Source organism: Amblyomma mixtum, chromosome 6, assembly GCF_055824585.1.
Source record: "Amblyomma mixtum isolate Tamu chromosome 6, ASM5582458v1, whole genome shotgun sequence".
NCBI lineage: Eukaryota > Metazoa > Arthropoda > Arachnida > Ixodida > Ixodidae > Amblyomma > Amblyomma mixtum.
Window position 1 is genome coordinate 130,297,957 of NC_143017.1, and position 17,477 is coordinate 130,315,433.

The 17,477-nt window shown below is 45.2% G+C and overlaps 1 protein-coding gene across 3 annotated transcripts in view; it reads right to left on the reverse strand.

Annotated features, from left to right (window-relative positions):
* The window catches only part of synr (BH3-only protein sayonara), a 42,732-nt gene that overhangs the window by 15,102 nt on the left and 10,153 nt on the right, over positions 1 to 17,477 (reverse strand). For all 3 annotated transcript variants that reach the window (XM_089549173.1, XM_089549172.1, XM_089549174.1), the window contains exons 2-5: positions 13,225 to 13,305; positions 12,491 to 12,583; positions 10,678 to 10,919; positions 4,341 to 4,470 (exon numbers count right to left, since the gene is read on the reverse strand). In XM_089549173.1, coding sequence (XP_089405299.1) covers positions 4,341 to 4,470; positions 10,678 to 10,919; positions 12,491 to 12,583; positions 13,225 to 13,272 — 513 coding nt within the window. In that variant the 5' untranslated portion in view covers positions 13,273 to 13,305. The remainder of the gene's footprint in view (positions 1 to 4,340; positions 4,471 to 10,677; positions 10,920 to 12,490; positions 12,584 to 13,224; positions 13,306 to 17,477) is intronic.

Below are 17,477 nucleotides of genomic sequence, written 5' to 3' on the forward strand. Positions count from 1 at the left end.
CTATAGCTTTGTTTCAGCTGGGAACGTATATGGTCAGCCATCTTGTCTTGGGCAACATTTTTACACGGGAATGCGCACTTGCGGAATTTTGAATATCCCCTCTTGATTGCAGGAAAAGTGTAGCGCATTCTAGGCCGACTTATAGAGGGTGGTAGCCGCACTGGAGCATTAAGGAGTCACTTTAGCCATGGATAGCGCGCTCGGTTTCCTTCGCCGTTTGTGGTGTGCAGCGACCTGTATGACCAACGCTGGCCACGTGCCGAAGAAGAGAAGATAGCATCAGCACAAGCTACACAGAACGCTGTGACCTTCGCCTATCAGTCGCCGCCTGTGTCTTGGCCAATCCCCCGCAGTGGGTACGTGCCATTATTTAGAGGACAACAACAACAACCTTCGCCTCGGCCGGACGCCACGTACCGCGGCGTCAACCGTCATGTCGATGCGACTGCAGTTAATGTCCGATGGCTCCGCCCGCTCTTCTTCGGCATGTGGCCTGCGCAGGTCGCTGCAGGTGTTTTTAATTCCACTGCATTCAGCCGCGTCTCTTTTTTTTTTTTTTTACTTCCTGGGCAGCGTGCTCCACGTCTTTCGCTGCATTTGTATGGTTCTTTCGAAGTTTGAGGCGCCACAGCGCTCACTGGGTCTTCGCGGTGCAGAACAAACGAATGAAAGATGATGAAGACTACGATATCTAACGCATAGTGCGAGCCACAGTTGCGATGGCCGTGTGGTCTATGGCATGGGGAGCTGCGGCTCCTGGTTTGCGCCGCCGCTGGTTCAAATCCCGCACAGGGCTGCTTTTTTTTCGCTGTATACCGTTCGAGCAGAAATTTCCATAATATTTCGGATGAGTTCGCTGCGGTTTTCGGCTGATTTTCGCGTAACTGTTATCGTAATTCGATAAAATGGTGAATTTAAGGGTTGTGTGCATAAATTAAATTCGTTCATAAATTTTTTTGATTGCAGCACATTATAGTGTAGCTCTTTTCAAACATACAAAGAAGAACAATATATATGGCTTACGAAAGAGAAAAATCTTTGATTGGTAGAATTTGGGACTCGCATAGAAAGTCAGAAAAATATTAAATTTATCGTACCGGAATATAGGTGAATAAAAATGTAGGATATAAGTTTTGCGTGATACTTTGTCAAAAACGAACATCGAAGTTAGAGAACTCGTCATGCTAAACTTTCGTCTGCAAAAAAAGAAAAGAAAAGGAAACAAAACTGGAGGAGACACACAAGCTCCACCTTAAGGGTATGACGTTAATGCGTTAAGGCCCATATATGCGCAATTTCTCATTCTCTACTTTACACTCATTGGTCCCTGGGAGCCCTCATACCACTCTTGGTGCAGTGATGCAGCGGTTAAGCGCTGTGCCACTGCCCTGCAATTGCAGGTGCTGTCACCTTGATCCAGGTTGCTCTTGAAACCAGTTCGCCCAACACTATATAGTTCTTCTGAAGAAGACGGTGTTCGCGACAGCGCCTGTGTCTGAAAGAGCAGGGAGAAAAAGGAGCGGGGTATCGATGGGCCGAGGGAACGTTAGCAGCTTTATAGGCCAGATGGAAGCACGGAAGCATTTCCTCGTTTTTGATGCCTTGGGACCACCGGCAGCGAAGCTGTTCCTGAAGGCGGTCGGCAACAGGCAAGCGGTGCCCGTCGACAAATCTGTGATGCGAGAGGGTGCCCACAGCTACGTGCCGGGACCATTCCTGCTGCTCATCAACTGCTCCATGAGTCGACAGAGGAAGCATTCCCCGTGTACCCACGCCTCTGCGCGCGCGTGCGGCTTTGACCGACTGCGCTTCGTCTATTCGGACGGTGAGAGACGCTCATTAGAAAGGCCTGAATGTCGTAGTATCGATGGCCAGACAACCCGATCGGCGTCCCGGATCAGCTTTGCCGTGAAGATGGCTATGTCTTCGACTGAGACCATCGTATTTCATACGCGGTCTCGTCAGGGGCAAAACCAGATGGAGTTCTGGCAGTGATCATTGAGAACCTGCCGGAGAACATTCGCCTCTGCGGCTTCCGCGGCGTCTGTTAGCTGGGCAGGCCTGATGGTTTTAGCGACGGCAGCCGCTACTTCTGGGAACAGCAGCAAGCACCGAGGCTGGGAGAGCAGTGACTGTCATGGCCAGGACGGCGCTAATCAGACTTCTCCGTGAGTCGGTAGCCGTACTTAGGACTTGTCCATTCTGCCGTTACTTTTGTAGTCTTTTATTTCTTAATTCTTCTTGGCACGCAGCCTGACCTAGCGAAGTTGTAAGCCAATAATAATCTCGTATGGCGTTTCACTTTGCAGAGTTTTTCTCCAAATACAATCTCCTATGAGCTTTTGTTTCACCACCCACCTGACCCGATCGGCCACATCCGCTATATTTTTGACCGCGTCTAGTCCATTTAACTTAAACAACTTAACGTCAAGCGTGTTTCACGTCTAGTTATTATTTTCTCTGTCTATAAGATGAGCATTAAATCGCGTTATTTTTGCTCTGTATGCAGCTTCTGCTGTCGTGGGCCAAAATTTTCGCAGCAAGTCAGTGTAGTGCACCCCCCCCCCCCCTTCCTTTTAATACTGAAGTATGGAATCGACCTGGCGCTCTTGTTATCGACGGGTCTGTCAACCGCGGCGCCGCGTGTTGCCATCTGCCGCTCCGGTGGCTCGTTTGCTAATATGCTAATATTGAACGCAAAAAAGATAAAGAGCGCAGAAAGAAGACGCAAGAGCAGACTATCAAATGAAACTTTTATCAAACGAAAACTATAATCAATTCATAGTCAGCACTTGAGCTGGCAAAGGCCACTGAGGTCCTGTACTGAGAATTCCAACCACCAGCTCAGTCAACACTATTCTTTTTGGTCATTAAACGTTTTTCTTCCTCCTGCAGCACTTGTGTCGTCTTTTTCTTCATCATTTGTGTTTTTGCGCTCTGTCAGCGTGAGGCGCAAGCTGCAAGCCCAGTTTTTCGTTCATCTCCATTCTTTTGTTTTGAAGTGTTCCCCCCCCCCCCTTTTTTTTTTCAAAGCTGAAAATGTCGTGCTGTGTCCAACGGACCACACTCCAAAGTTTCTGGTAGCATTAAATTCATGGCTAGCCTTTCTCTTAGAATAGAATAGGCGGCCTCATTCCGTGGTCACGCTACTCTGTCACGGAAAAAAGTAATAAAGGAGAGTGGCGAAAACAATGCCAACTGATTGGAGGAAGTATAAACGTAAAAAAAATCCACTGGCAGTGTCCGTGACGCACATACTTCGTCAGCACGAAATCGACTCCCGTCTGGCCGCGTCTGTTTGACCGCTTATGTATCCATGCCGGGACGAACTGAGCGACATTATGGTATCTCCACGGATTCTGCCAGAGGATGTGTAGCGGCATGGTATCGGAGCGGCGTTTTGAGCTGGAGATTATAATAGACGCCCATGGTTACGATGCACGCGATGTCGTGCGACAGAAGTCTTGATGCCATGTACGTAGTATAAGAGGGTCCTCGCACAGCTTCGGCTCTCACCGGTCCATCACGTTCCATATGACGCTCGCGGTAGTACAGGACGTACTACGTCCGCTGTTATAGATGAAGGTGGCGCTGGTGAACACTCTCAAAGTTAGGTTACCCGCAACACAAATGCTTCCGATAGTAGAAGATTTGACAGCCGCCGCGTAGCTCACTAGTAGAGCACCGAAATTCGCAGGTCATGGGTTCACATCCCACCGGTGGCATGTCGTTTCTCTTCTGCTTCCCAATCAATTATCTTTCAGCGTTAAAATAATTGTACTATTAATATACCATTGATTCAGCCTACAAATTATAAAAAAGAGAAACATTGTCCTATCTTACTGGTTTCTAATATACACAAGCAGTGTGTTAGGCCAAAATCGTCTGTGCTGCATTATACAAATGATTTCCACGGTGAACTTGAAAAGGATGCAAACATCACCTAGCATGGCAATCTCAAGGAAGTGTAGCTAACAGACAATATTCTCTTCCGGCATGAGGTAGTTGGGAATGTGTTCAGGGACAATTTCATGGACGAATATGTTAGTTTACCTATGACGCAACTTTTACGAGTAATAAAGTGACAAAGCGCTGTACCAGACCCGGCAGCAAGCAAGCGCAATAAGCGCAGTTAAAGGTTGTCTGCTGATTGCACGAAGAGCAGCATCTGCACTATCTGAGGCAAAAGTGCGAGTCTTTGAGTGTGTACCAGTATACAGCTGCAGCATTGAAAAGAAGGAGTCTGCGTTCCCGTACGTTACGTGTTGAATGATTAATGCGAAATGCACAACCGCAAGCAAAACATCCGGCTAAGGCAGAGGAACCGCAGGCCCTCTCACCATCCGATTGACGTTGTCCAGGTACTCCTCTTGATCCGGGTGTAGCGCGCCGTCGGCGTCCCTTTGCCTTAGGAGCTCGTTCCTCACCGTCACCGCTTCGCCGTCGTCGAACAAACTATTCACCGCCGTCCTGGAACAAACATATAAAGTATTTGTTGGCGAGTTGAGCCATGATGTTGCGCAAACTGAGTGCTGTGCCCTGTACTGCTGTTAGCTTCAATTCTTAGTGTGTGTGTGTCCGCGCCCGTGTGAGTGCTGCGCAAGAATGTGACGTGCGTACGGCTTCAATGGCACGTCATGGCTGGAGTAACGTAGCCAGGTGTACATACTTTCGATTAAACTCCTTTGTACCTTTAGTGCGTCACAGCTAGCTGATCTCGTCCCTAGCTTTGTAGCCCTTACATTACTGCGCAAAAAATGTCAGTTTTTTAAACCGAGTATGACGTGCGCAAGCACTTGGTTCCGAATTAGCTTGACTAATTGCCTAAGCATTGCCTTAACTGGTCCTTCGAATTCGCCTGGCCCTTGCCTAGACATTGCCTTACACTGTCTTCCAACACAATTTCTTTTAAACTTCCGTAACACATGACCTTTCCCTAGCCACACCGTATCCAAGTCATTTCCTATCAGAGGTTAATGGTCAAAAGTCGAGGCTTCAGAGGTCTATCGGCCTTTTAAGGATTGCTAGTAAGTTGTGCTTTCGCACTAAAGTGTACAAGGCGAAAGGGGTGAGGTTGAGGTAAAGACATGCCACTGTAGTAGCGCAGTACTCTTTCGTTTTAAAATAGCTGAAATAGAGCTCTTATTTTGAAATGGTCTGTTTCTCTCGGGATTTATACCTTAGCACCTAGAAATAGCTGCCCTTAGAAAATTAAGTGACAATGATTAGTTAAGAACTATCATTTCAGAATGCAATAGGAGTTGAATTGCGGGAGCAAGAACTTACAGTCTTTGTCAAAAGTAACCAGGCTCCATGTTTTGCTTCTTATTCATATAACGGAGCCCTCACGGCTTCCCTAAAGATAAAAAAGTTCTTTGAAGGTGAGAACGGGGATTCTTCTTACCATATAGAGATTTAGAGCTTGAGGGCTGGCACTGAGAAGAAAAACGTGCAGCCTGGTTACTTTTGACAAAGGTTGTACCTCATGCAGTCAACCTTTATGTTCTGAGCTTACACGATAAATCAAGGAACTTCTTTGTGAGGCAACGTCTCAGCTGACTTCTATACCAAAACACAACAAGGTTGCGCCGGCGATGAGTATAGTTCATTCTCGCGTTATATTTCTCCTTTTTTATAACATACAAATTTCGGTCATGAGAGCAATTAATCCCCGCCAGCTATAGAATTAGGAGTCCTAGACAAGAGCATAATTATGAGCAGCTGTCGCAGAGCTTAAACAACGAAATGACTACTGTCTTGTGTATATTAAAAGTTACGGTGTGCACTTAAGGTCCTTACGTGCTGTGAATACGAAAGCATCGTGTGACTTACAGGCCTTTACCATAAAGGCGTTCGACATAAATGCTGTTACCATGAAGGCCTGTATCATTGCCATTGTCATTAATGACCCTCATGATTATTTAGTAACGTCCTTTACCATTGTAAAGCTACCGCTATCACTATAACTAACTACCACTCTCACTAACTACTACTGTCTCGTATAATGTATTTGCTTCATTGCCCATGATCACCCATTACTATCGTATGGTCTACTGTTGACATCTTGCGAGACCGTGATGTCATTGAGGTTTTCAGACCACTACTGCTGGGCATCAACGCCGGGTTTCATTGCCAATGAGCCATATAATACTTTCGCATTAATCTTGTTTCACTACCAGAACTGCTGCTATATTCCTATTATATTGCCACATTCTGTGACCCTTCACGCTTCTTTCCTGCATTGCATTGAATGAGTAAGCCCTAAAATCAGGCCATCACTTTACTGCAACACATGGTCACAGGCTGAAAGGGTTGCTATTACTGTTACTTCTCTGCGTTGATAAAACACCCGACTCTTCTTCGCGTCCTGGCATTGCTCATCTGCCAGAGGAAATCCCACTTGCGTGTCCTGTGTTGTCGCGTGCATCGCGTGCGTCCTCCAGACAAGGCGTGGCGTGCTGAACTGAAATGCCGTCAGCCATAGACAAATGATGTTGACAGTGCGTGTGCAATCGATATACATAACAGACACGTGTGGACCCCGTGCCTGCGCTACGCATGTTACAATGACGACCGCGAAGTGGTTGTTGCGATCTCGGGTCAAGTATTGTAAATGAATGCTGACGCGTCCATCGCGGAAAAAAGTTCTATGCAAGCTGTGCTCCACGCCAGGGCCATTTTTATGTAGTTAAGCCCCCTTTATGCATGCGGCAGTTGGCGCAAGATAAAAGATAAACAAAAAAACACGGCACTTCTTACTCGCAAAAGTTTGTGGATACTGTCACCCATTAAGCATCAAATCGATGTTCGCCACACTATTGCGCTGTTAACTGTTCTTCAGAGTGTAAATTTACACCACCACCTTCACCTGAGCTTCCGCCCGCATCCATGACTGCCACCCATTCATCCTCCGCAATACATAATCTGTCGCTGAAGTGGCTCAAAAAAGAAAGTAATCACAAAACGAGATTATGACCGCAATAATTTGGTTACTGTTGGCAGAACATTAAAAATCTGATTTCAGCTATTGTTGCGGGCCATAAAATGTTGCTCTCTGCTGCATTTTTTAAAGACTATAACCTGTGAAGTTTCTTAAAAGCGTTCGAAGTTGGCACGGCGCGTCAGAAAAGGAGAACGGCTTTCAACTGCACCTGTACACTGATCCACGCAGCAATGGAATTGTACTCCGAATTAATTTCGACCGCCGGTTGTACTCTAACGGGCCCAAAATGTATGCACACGGGTAATTTTCTTCAGGATATTTTTTTTTTTTGCGCCCACCTTTTGTCGATGTTCTGCCGATGTGTCAAAGAACCGAACGCGCGATAGGGTCATACCTATTTTAATACGAAAGTTTATTCATAAGATCGAACTAACACCGCTGTTCTAGTTAAATTATAAAATGATTTGTATCAGTTTTGTAATAAAGCGATTATATAGATGTACTTTATATTCTATATGATTGTTGTTGTGGATAAAGGTCGATAATCATTCGGGCGATTCTGCTACTTTTAGCAGCTATTTCAATAGGTGCATTTGGAAGCGGAAATCTACAATAACTTCTGCAGTGTTTGCCACAATGGTTATCACTCTGGTCGAAAATTGTGAATATAGTTCACGTTTAACGTTAACCCGGCGAGAAAAGACATGGACGAAAGCAAAAGAACAAACATGACTATACGGACGCCGTCCCTGTCCTTTCTTGATTTTTCGCGCCGAATTAACGTCGATCATGCACTAAGTGGTCCTCCTCCCATAAGTACTTTCGTTGTTGGCGTTTTTAGACGATCTGTTGCCGCAGAAAGCAGAATGCTGTTTTTCGCACATGGTGCATAAACACCCGTTTTTGATTATGCTTGCGATACCTGCCCCTGTGTTTCCCTTAGGTTACAGCATGAATTACGTATTGATACCTTATGTACCTGTGCCATCTGTCTCGAGACCAACGGTACTGGTATCGTAGTGGCCTAATTTATTTTCCATTGTGTGCACGAAAACTTAAAAAAAAGCATGTATGAAAAATATTAATGCGTTTGCATGTTGTTTTCTAATCATATGTGGTCGGCTACGCACATGTGTTTGTTTCAATGCTCGTTTATTTTTATCCAGAAGAGAAGTTGCTGAAGCGCGAGTTATTTGTTCGCGACCACCGCTACTATTAGCTTAGTAATTCTGCCTCGATTCTGAAAGATGAACAAATTCCTTGATGATAATAAAATACCGCACACTTTTTGCGCCAGTTATAGTGTGCTGCGCCTTCGGATTTTACTTAGGTCTGGGGAATGTATGAATCGATGGGGGATCAGGTAAATAGTCCTAATGGAGTAGTCTTACTGCATCTACGTGGTCGAGAGCACGGTTCTTCATTACGAAACGAAAAACGGTCAGCGAAACTTTTTTCTAACCAGCATACAAGGAACTAAGACTGCCAGCGGCTGTTCTAAGACTGGTTGACCCTATATGTCTCTGCGCAATTTCTTATCGCGTTCTGTCGGTATTCGCAAGCTGCATCGACGTTGTACACGTTTAACGTTTCTAGACAGAAAAGAACGCAAACGTATAGCAAATATGATCCGTCGTTTTGCACGAATCTTTTGCGTAGAAACCGCTGCCAGCAGCCGAGATACCGTTGCCGTATACGAGGTCTGTTAGAAAAGTATCCGACCTTTGGCCGAAGAAAAAAAACTGGCATAACTGGAGCGTTAGAAACCTAATAACCTTCAAAGTAGTCTCTTTGGGACTCCACATACTTCTCTCAGCAGTGCTGCCATTGTTGAAAGTATTCCGAAAAGGCCCCTTTCGCAATGGAGTTTAGCTCTGCTGTCGTTGCAGCCTTAAGGTCATTTCTTCTCTGAAATCGCGCTCCTTTCAATGGCCTCTTGATTTTGCGAAACAGCCAGAAGTCGCAGGGGGCCATATCAAGAGAGTAAGGAGCCTGTTGAACTACAGGAGTCTGGTTTTTTGCCAGAAAAGTCTGAATCAAATGCGAGGAATGTGCAGGAGCAATGTCGTGAGGGATGCGCCAATTTCCTGTTGACCTCAATCCCGGACTCTTGCGCCGCACAACACCACGTAGGCGATGGAGGACATCCCTGTAGCACTCTTTGGTCATTCTTTGACCTTGTGGGGTGCGTACTCGTGGGGTGCCACACAGAGGGAGTCAAAGAAAGCAGTCAGCATCACTTTGACATTGCCTCGTACTTGGCGGGCCTGCTTTGGTCTTGGTGACGTGGAATGCGTCCTCTGTGACGACTAGGATTTGGTTTCCGGGTCGTACCCGTACACCCAAGACTCGTCACCAGTGATTATAGTGTTGATGAAGTCTGGGTCGCTGTTAGTGGAATCTAGCATCCCCTGTGAGACTTCAACACGAAGCTGCTTCGGCAGCAGCTTCGGCACGAATTTCGCCGCAACTCTCTCCATGGCCAAATCTTCGGTTATAAGGGAATTTGCAGAAAAATTGCTGATGTCCACCTCTTCCGCAATTTCTCGGATAGCCACACGATGGTCCCGCATCACCACATTGTTCACTTCGGCAATTACCTGGTCATTTCGTCATGTTGATGGCCGACCGGAGCGTGACTCTCTCTTCACGGATGCACGGCCGTCTTTAAACCAATTGTACCACTGCTTAATCTGTGTTCTGCTCATAGCATCGTCACCGAAAGCCGTCTGACTATTCGAATAGTTTCCACTTGGCTGTCGCCCAGTTTCTGGCAAAATTTGATGCAGTAGCGCTGCTGCTCTCTCTCCGCCATTTTAATTGCAATAAAAAACCGACGAGAGCACTGCGCATTGCCTCACTCAAACGCTGTGTCCGCGCTACTGACGCTATCGGCAGGCGGGAAAAAATTCGTGCATGCGCATGAAGGTTCAAGGTCGCCTGATGCAAGCGCGCTTGTTTCATATCCATCAGGTGTTCGCAAAAAAAAAAAAAATAAAGTCGGATACTTTTCTAACAGACCTCGTATGAACAGTTGTGCGCCCGCAGCCAACGTTTCCATGTTTACTTTGTACGAGCGCAAAGGAGTTTTCTTAGAGAAATTATTAATCTTATGTCCGAAAGAGAAAAATGATTGCACAGCTACTTTCAGCATGCTTATTTCGGAGAAACGAAAGTGCTGTTTACGAGTTCTTGGGTCCTGGCGACCCAGACTATTTACTTTTAAAACTAATTCTGTGCTGCGGTACACTAGACCAAATGGCCTGGGGAACCATTTACCATGTGGTGCCCGGTGGCCTGTTCACAAGAAATAGGTTCTCTCTACTTGCGTTTTTCTTTTACCGTCCAACTTATTCTGACTTCTTATTTCTTGTTATTTACATTTGACTCCTTTCTGTCCCCGACTTTCCCCGTGGTGCAGCCAACCAGACTTAGTTCCTGTGTCTCCTTTTGCTGTCCCCATTTTCAAACTATTGATCTTTTTCCTCGCAGCGAAGTTGTAGGTGTCTACACAGAGAGAGGCAGTTGCTGCGTCTTTCCCTTCATGATCTCCTCTTTCAAGTCTAACTGCCTTTTCCCTTTCTACTTTTGCTATCTGCTCCTAACGTCAAAACACATCTCATTTCGCTGTAGTTGACTGTTTCTTACTGAGGGTTTTTTCTCACCGTCAAGTTTAGAAAACCTACGCCCGCGCCCTCTATGTGTAGCGGTTAGATGTGCGCCGCACTGCTCACATTTTCTGCGCCAGCCTCTGCCGGTCGTTCTCCAGGTTGGCGGCGGTAACTTCCAGCTGCCGCAGCTGGTCGAGCTTGATCTGGTAACACTGGAGTGTTCGCCGGTGCTCCAGCTGCTGGATGCGCCGCTCATGTTGCACGTACGCGTGCAGCCACTCGGCCGCGATCGGCTCCTCCGTGGTCCCCGAGGGTGATTCGTCCACGGGCTCTGGGTCTTTGGCGGGTTGCGTTGGCTGCGTCACCTGCGGACGGGAGATCGGGTTGCAGTTGACGTCCACTGTCAGCGCGCGCTTCAGCATACTCTAGCTAGAATATTTCTAGAACAGTCGTGCACAGTGCTGTCCACGTTTCTCAAGTTGTTCGTTTCACCGTTCAACCTCTTGTTCCGGACAATAAAGCAAAATATCTTGCTCCAAGAGTAGACCTGCATAATGAAAAATTGAATAGTCGAAAGAACCGGAAAGAACCCGGAACGAACTGGAACTTTTAAGAAACCAGTTAGAGGGCTCAAAATAGCAAAAGGGAACTCTAAAGTTCTAAATGGCGTGCGCGTTCCCTGGTTCATGTGGCGGTATTCTATTTCTTGTTTTTTTTTTTACACTATTTCTGTGCCTTCTTTTTTCGTTAAGAGCCAATTCCCCTCCTTCCCATGTGGTCAACCAGATGTGGTTTGCTTTTATGCACGAGAAACAAACGTCTATGCGTTTGGACTGTGGCATCTTGTTCTTCCTGCCTTTAATCTATACCTTGCATAACTGGCGGAAACTCTGACTTACTCCATAGACTGTCTTCACGTGCGTCCGTCAGAACATGGACGAATGAGCTAAGGAATGTGAGAACATAAAAAGAGCGACAGCCACAGAAGCCTTAATATTGTGTTAGGAACGTTGACAAGAGAGGCTGCGCAGAACGCCGAGCAAGCGGCCTCTTCTGGCAGCGGCTACACTTGAAGCAAACAAGTAATGAGCCACGAGGCCAAGCCGTGCAAGTAAACACCAGTGCCCACTAATAATAAGCAGCTGCCTTCCCCGCGCTGGTCGTCTTATTTTCTGGCAAATGATGACGCGTTGTGTGCTGTATGTTGTTACAAACTTCAACTAAAGATTGCGCGACACTTGCCACTGTAATCATTTTAAGCACCGCTTAATAAGAAGGCCTGTCACTTTTGGTCAGTGCTTCCGGAGGGAAAGTCATACTCTTCGAAGCAACCTGTTCGCGACGCGGAAGAAACGTTTCCTATAAAACAGTATCGCTTAGAACAATTTTGAGCTTTCGTACACGCTGTGCTATCGCTTGTACAACTTTCAGATGCCGAGAAAAGATTGTGCGTGACTGGTGGTCAGCGAAGATTCTTCTCCGGTTCTTGAGAGAGAATGTTCGGTGCCTTAGCTGTAGTCGGATACAACTCAAGAAAAAAGCGGCTTTTCCTCATCAGAAGGCCCGTTCCAGCCAATAACGTCGGCCGATTCTCATGAACCTACTAGCGTTGCAATGCAGGCAGTGGTAGGTGGAAGGGCATAGTACCCTCCCTTCATTGTACAGGATAATCTCCTCCCTGCATTGTCACACTTCCAGGTTCATGAAAATCGGCTGACGCCACTGGCTGGAAGGGGATGCTTTGGCAGGGAAAGTCCGCTTTTTTCTTGAGTTGTATCTGACTATAGACTTGCCATGCCCGCCATACGCAGTCGCGTTCTGTCTTTCATGCGTGGCTAGAAAGACAACACGTTTGTATTTGTACAGTTGTAGAGACCTTACAGTGTAGGACCCTGCATCGACATAGCGGTCGTATTTTGCTTAGCATGGAACATACCTGAGCCACAGTAGTTGTTTCGTTATGAGGCACGTAAGAGTTTTGCTGAGGCTTCACCATCTCTGCCACAGTGTCCTTATGAGGATATGTGACCTGTTACAAAAAAAAAAAAAAAAACAGAAAACATGATGTGTTAGCCCTAGCTGTCGGTGAACGTCATGAAAGGATAGAAGAATGCTTTTTGATAAACTTCTATCACTGCCTTTTAAAATATTTTTGTCCTCAATTTACAAGTCACAGAGCATCAAACTGGGGGAACTTCGTATTTACTGCATAGCCGGAGATATCAAGGCAATGTAGGAGATACACAGCTGCATGGTCATAGAAATGAGATTACTGTGTTCTTTGGAAATGATGCGCATGTCATGAGAAAAAATTTCACGAGGCAGGGGGTACGTTCGCTTCATGCTTCATACTTAAGTGCAGAAGAGTAGATTTGCAAGTAGACTTTTGCTTTAAAATTTACGAACCGAAAATTGCACTCAGAAGATATGATATGGTGCCAAACTTGTCTATACTGCTTGCATTATATGTACTTCCTCTGGGTGAGTTGGGAGTTGGATGACTAATTCTCACCATCAACACTGACCTGCCAGTTAATCCCCCTTACGACATTAGTGCACACTGCCCTCAACAGCACTCATCTCTCAGAGCTCGACCCTGCAACACACCCACAAGACAGCGCACTCTGTTCAGGTTGTGCTTAGTTTTAGTAGACATGTGTGCTCACTTACGACGACATCCAGCGGAAGCGTTGCATGGCTGCTGCCGCCACAGCCCATGCCAGCTGCGTGGCGACTTCCAGACTTTAGAACCTGCAACAATATTTTGCCTCCGGTAAATTAGACCCACAGCTTAACTTACACAATACTTTGCAGCTGTCTTAATCACTTCGTGCGAAGTTTGCCGACACATTTGTAAAGAGCCAGGGCGCATTAAAAAAGGTGTGCAGTTTCGGCATTGACTGAACATGATTCTCAGGCTAGCATGTAATTACACGCTCCTCTTTTCCCGGATTTCGGTCGAATCGATGAAAAGCGGACTCAGTTGTTCTTAACCGAGCTCTTTCACTAGCGTTTGGTTATGATTGAGTTCGACGATGGCTTTAATTACTTTTGACCTCGCGCTTAATGTACACGTGTGACATCATTATAAGAAGTACTGATCAAGTTTCTTTTTTTTTTATATCCTTCTGTCCCTTTTTTTTTTTGTCTGTAGACATAACGATGCATCTCATACTAAATAGGTGCTCAGTTGAAAATCTTGCCGCATATGACGTGGTCCACGTGGAGAGATCATGCTCACCCTCTACCCGTTCACTCCAATAGTTGGGTGTGGGAGTCAGTGGAGTAAAAAGGCCCCTGACCAGGTTCGGACATTTAAAATAAGTAAGCTAGTGTATAGATCGGGTCGCTATGATCGTACCTGCAAAATATTGCAAATATGCTCGCCGTGAAAGGCGAGTGAAATTAAAATCCAAGCCTATTCGTGCTGTCGTTTGACGAAGCCAACCTCCTTATCCTCTACGCTGGCACCCAAGACTTCACTGCAACGCTGCAGCGAATTCATGGGCGAGTGACGGAAGACGTCTCTTCTTATGCCTGTTCTCGCCTTTTTTTCGCCACGCCGTTCATTTTGACACACACAAAAAAAAGAACGTACATTTTAGTTTCCTGTCCCGATTCATTTATGCCTCTGTATGGTATGATACTATCATTGCCCATCGCTTGTCGTTCGCATCGTTCATTTCTTCTTCCTCTACCGCGAACGCGGGCACACCTTCTCGTCCGAAAGCAGCTCGCACGTTTCAGTATCTGCCCTAAAATACTGGTAATTGTGTTTCATTAATACCGCGACACCTGGAAGCAAAAAGCGAAAAAAAAAAAAAACTTGGACGTGAGCATCTTTGACGGATGTCCGTCTGGTTAGGTTTGTAACGTAGAAGAGGCTGTGGTGCTAACCGAGATTGAAAACGAGATCTGAATGTTTCGAAACGTTGAGATCTCGTAACGTTGACGCCGACCGGACGTGACGCAACGTAACGCAACGATGACCGGACGGGTGAAAGAAACAAAATTGAAGCGGGCACGAGAGAGAGAAGGGTGGCGAAGTCGTTTGATTGCGACGGCTGTAGCTCTTCCGTTATTGTGCCCTTAAAAAGAAAAATTTGCGGACATGCCAACAGTAGTTCCACGCATCACGTCGTTAAAGGTATACTTGACGCCATTTTCGTCCAGCGCAGATGACGTGATATACTTCAACCTTTTACTGCGATAGCTGGTAAGAGTAAGTTTCTGAATTCTGCGACGTTGACGTAACGCGTCTCGCGGATTGGTCATCAAGCGATGATGTCACGCATGATTTCGTTGGAACGCGACACTATGAGTGGTCGGTACGCAATGTAGAAGACCACGGAAGACGAAAAATAATAATAAATGCACAATACTGCATTTAAAATCGCCAACTCTTGTCGCTGGATCTCGCATAACGCAATGTTAAAACCGTCTGTGAATTGAATTTTTTTTCTTCGCAGTATTGTGGGTTATAATTTGCTGCACCGCACCTCCACAAGTTTATTTCGAATTTCAAACTCAGTAATTCTTCTCCCATCTTTTCGTAGACTTCTAATTTATGCGGGACGTTTTGTTTTGAGGGGAAATAGTGAGTTTGTTGCGAGCGTGACTTGTACAGCGTGGTATTAGTGACTTTTTTTTTTTTTTCAGGCTCCGTTTTTTCTGTAACGAGTCACATTTGTGCCACTGCTGAAGTTAATCTGTTTTCCTGTCGCACCACATTTGTCTCAACGTGAACACTAATTTTCCGATTCATTTGACTTCCGGGCTTGTTGACGGTCTGCTATTTATTTGCAGGGCTTGAGTTTTTGGTAGAAGTTTCTGTAGATTAAGTCGGACTCATATAACAAACTTTTCGTGGCAGTGGAAAGCACATCAACTGATCTAACTTCTTCTCTGCAGCATTGAATAAAGAAAGAAGCCGAGTACGAGCCCGCCAGTTTTTTAGAACAGAAAGGTTTTTGTCATAAAAGGTAACAGACATATAAACATTCAGTATACATTTAAAAAAAACTTATTACTAAAGAGTCGCTCTTCATCGCTTATGTATGTTCAGTCATTTTTCATCTTGCTAGCGAATAACACTGTATGAAAGAAAAATTGACGAAAACGATTCGAGACATTAAGGAGGAAATCCATACAATTCGCTTTACGTACATGGTGCGCACATGTTGTGTTTTGCCATTTTTTTTTGCTTAGCATTTATGCATTGCGCCTAATCGTCAAGCGGTCGTCTCTCATATGGCGTACTGCATGTGGCAGCCAGAATTACGATTAAGTTTTCACGAATTCGCAGTAATCTTCACATAGCATACGATATGAACATACAGCATGAAACACTGCAAAAAAAAAAAAAAACTCTATATGGCACACGTGAAGTCATTATTCCTTTCACGGCACATAAGCTCCGGATATTGAATGGCGAAAATAAAGCGTTTGTTTTGTCGTTATCGTTTTTCTAGCATAATTGCTGACTTAACATGGCGCGTGTTCAGGGCACGTGGCAAAAAAACTATCGTGGGAAATAGTGAGATTTCGACTGAACACTGATGACAGGTGCTGAAGTCGTGGAAAGGCCTTTTCAGAAGTCCGCTTTTTTTTTTTAATCTGGAAAAAAAAAGTGGAAAATGGCAGTGATTACAGCTTGTTCCTTAGCTGAGAAAACTTTCAACGAATAGTTCATCTTGGCTACTGGCTAAGTACCTCAAAGACGAGAAAATGAAAACATTTAAAAATTTTTACTATCTCATTCGCACACGGTTGTCGGGGTTTCCACAGTTTCACTCGCTCATGAAGCATTGCATACAAAACGAAAATCTCGTGCAGCAAATGCGAGTAGTTCCGCTGGTTTCAATACAGGAGTAGATCAGACCTATCATTCGATACTTTCCTCTCTCCGCTATGCCTGGTTGCAAACTCTATTTAACCGAATAGTAATGAAACAATAATAAAACGCCTTTATTAACATCTAAAAAATTGCAAACGTTTAGCCTCTGGGCCCAAGGGTGAGCAGTTCCTTTCTTTAGGGAATACAGGTAGGTGACCTCATTGTCAGCAAAGAATTATCAAAAATCATGTCCGTCTATCCCGGCTCGAAAGCCGTTGAAGCAAAGCCTATTTAACTACTTTCTTCTCGTAGAATGAGTGCGCGTTTAAATTGTTGCGTAATTGGTATCGTTCGTAACGCGGATTAATCAACTGATTAGAGCGCCAATAAAGCAGTAAATTGGTTTCTATAGGGTGTCTTATTGGTAGAAAAGGTGGGCGCGGAGAGACGTCGAAGAAATTGGTGTATATATTCTTATTTTATTCGGTATCCTAATAATGCTCACAAAGTTTTGTTATACTGCATTATATTGTAATTAGCATAATTGAGCGTTTGGTCGGCACGAGGAACTGGCAATTCGCTGCATAGGAATCTCAGCTAACAAAAAAATGTTAAGTATCTATTATATTAATGTATTGGAGTACCTATTAAGTTCCGACAGAAAGACTATAGTTCCTTCTTTTGGTACTAGAATGGGCAGATTGATGAAGCCTAACAAGGATGAATTTAATTGGATGATTAGCATAATTGCAGGTAAATTCTTCGAGTTGAATTTTCCTTGCTTGGATCAAAAACAACTATTGTAAGTAATTCGTAAATATTGGTTGCCTGACAAAAGTGGGCTTCTGAACTTTGCCATATAGCGCTCCAATTGTCTGGCGAAGCAGGGCGGGCAGTAATAATCGATGCTGGCCGGGGGAGCTACAGCCAAGGGTCATGATAAGATCAGGGCGCAGGGGTGGTTGAAAATGGCAGCATGAATGGGCACCATGCGTTCTGTGCTGCATGCATTATTAGAATAATGGTTGCTGCTGGTACGATACATGCTTCACATCGCGCAATATCGGCCAAATAGCTAAGATCTGCA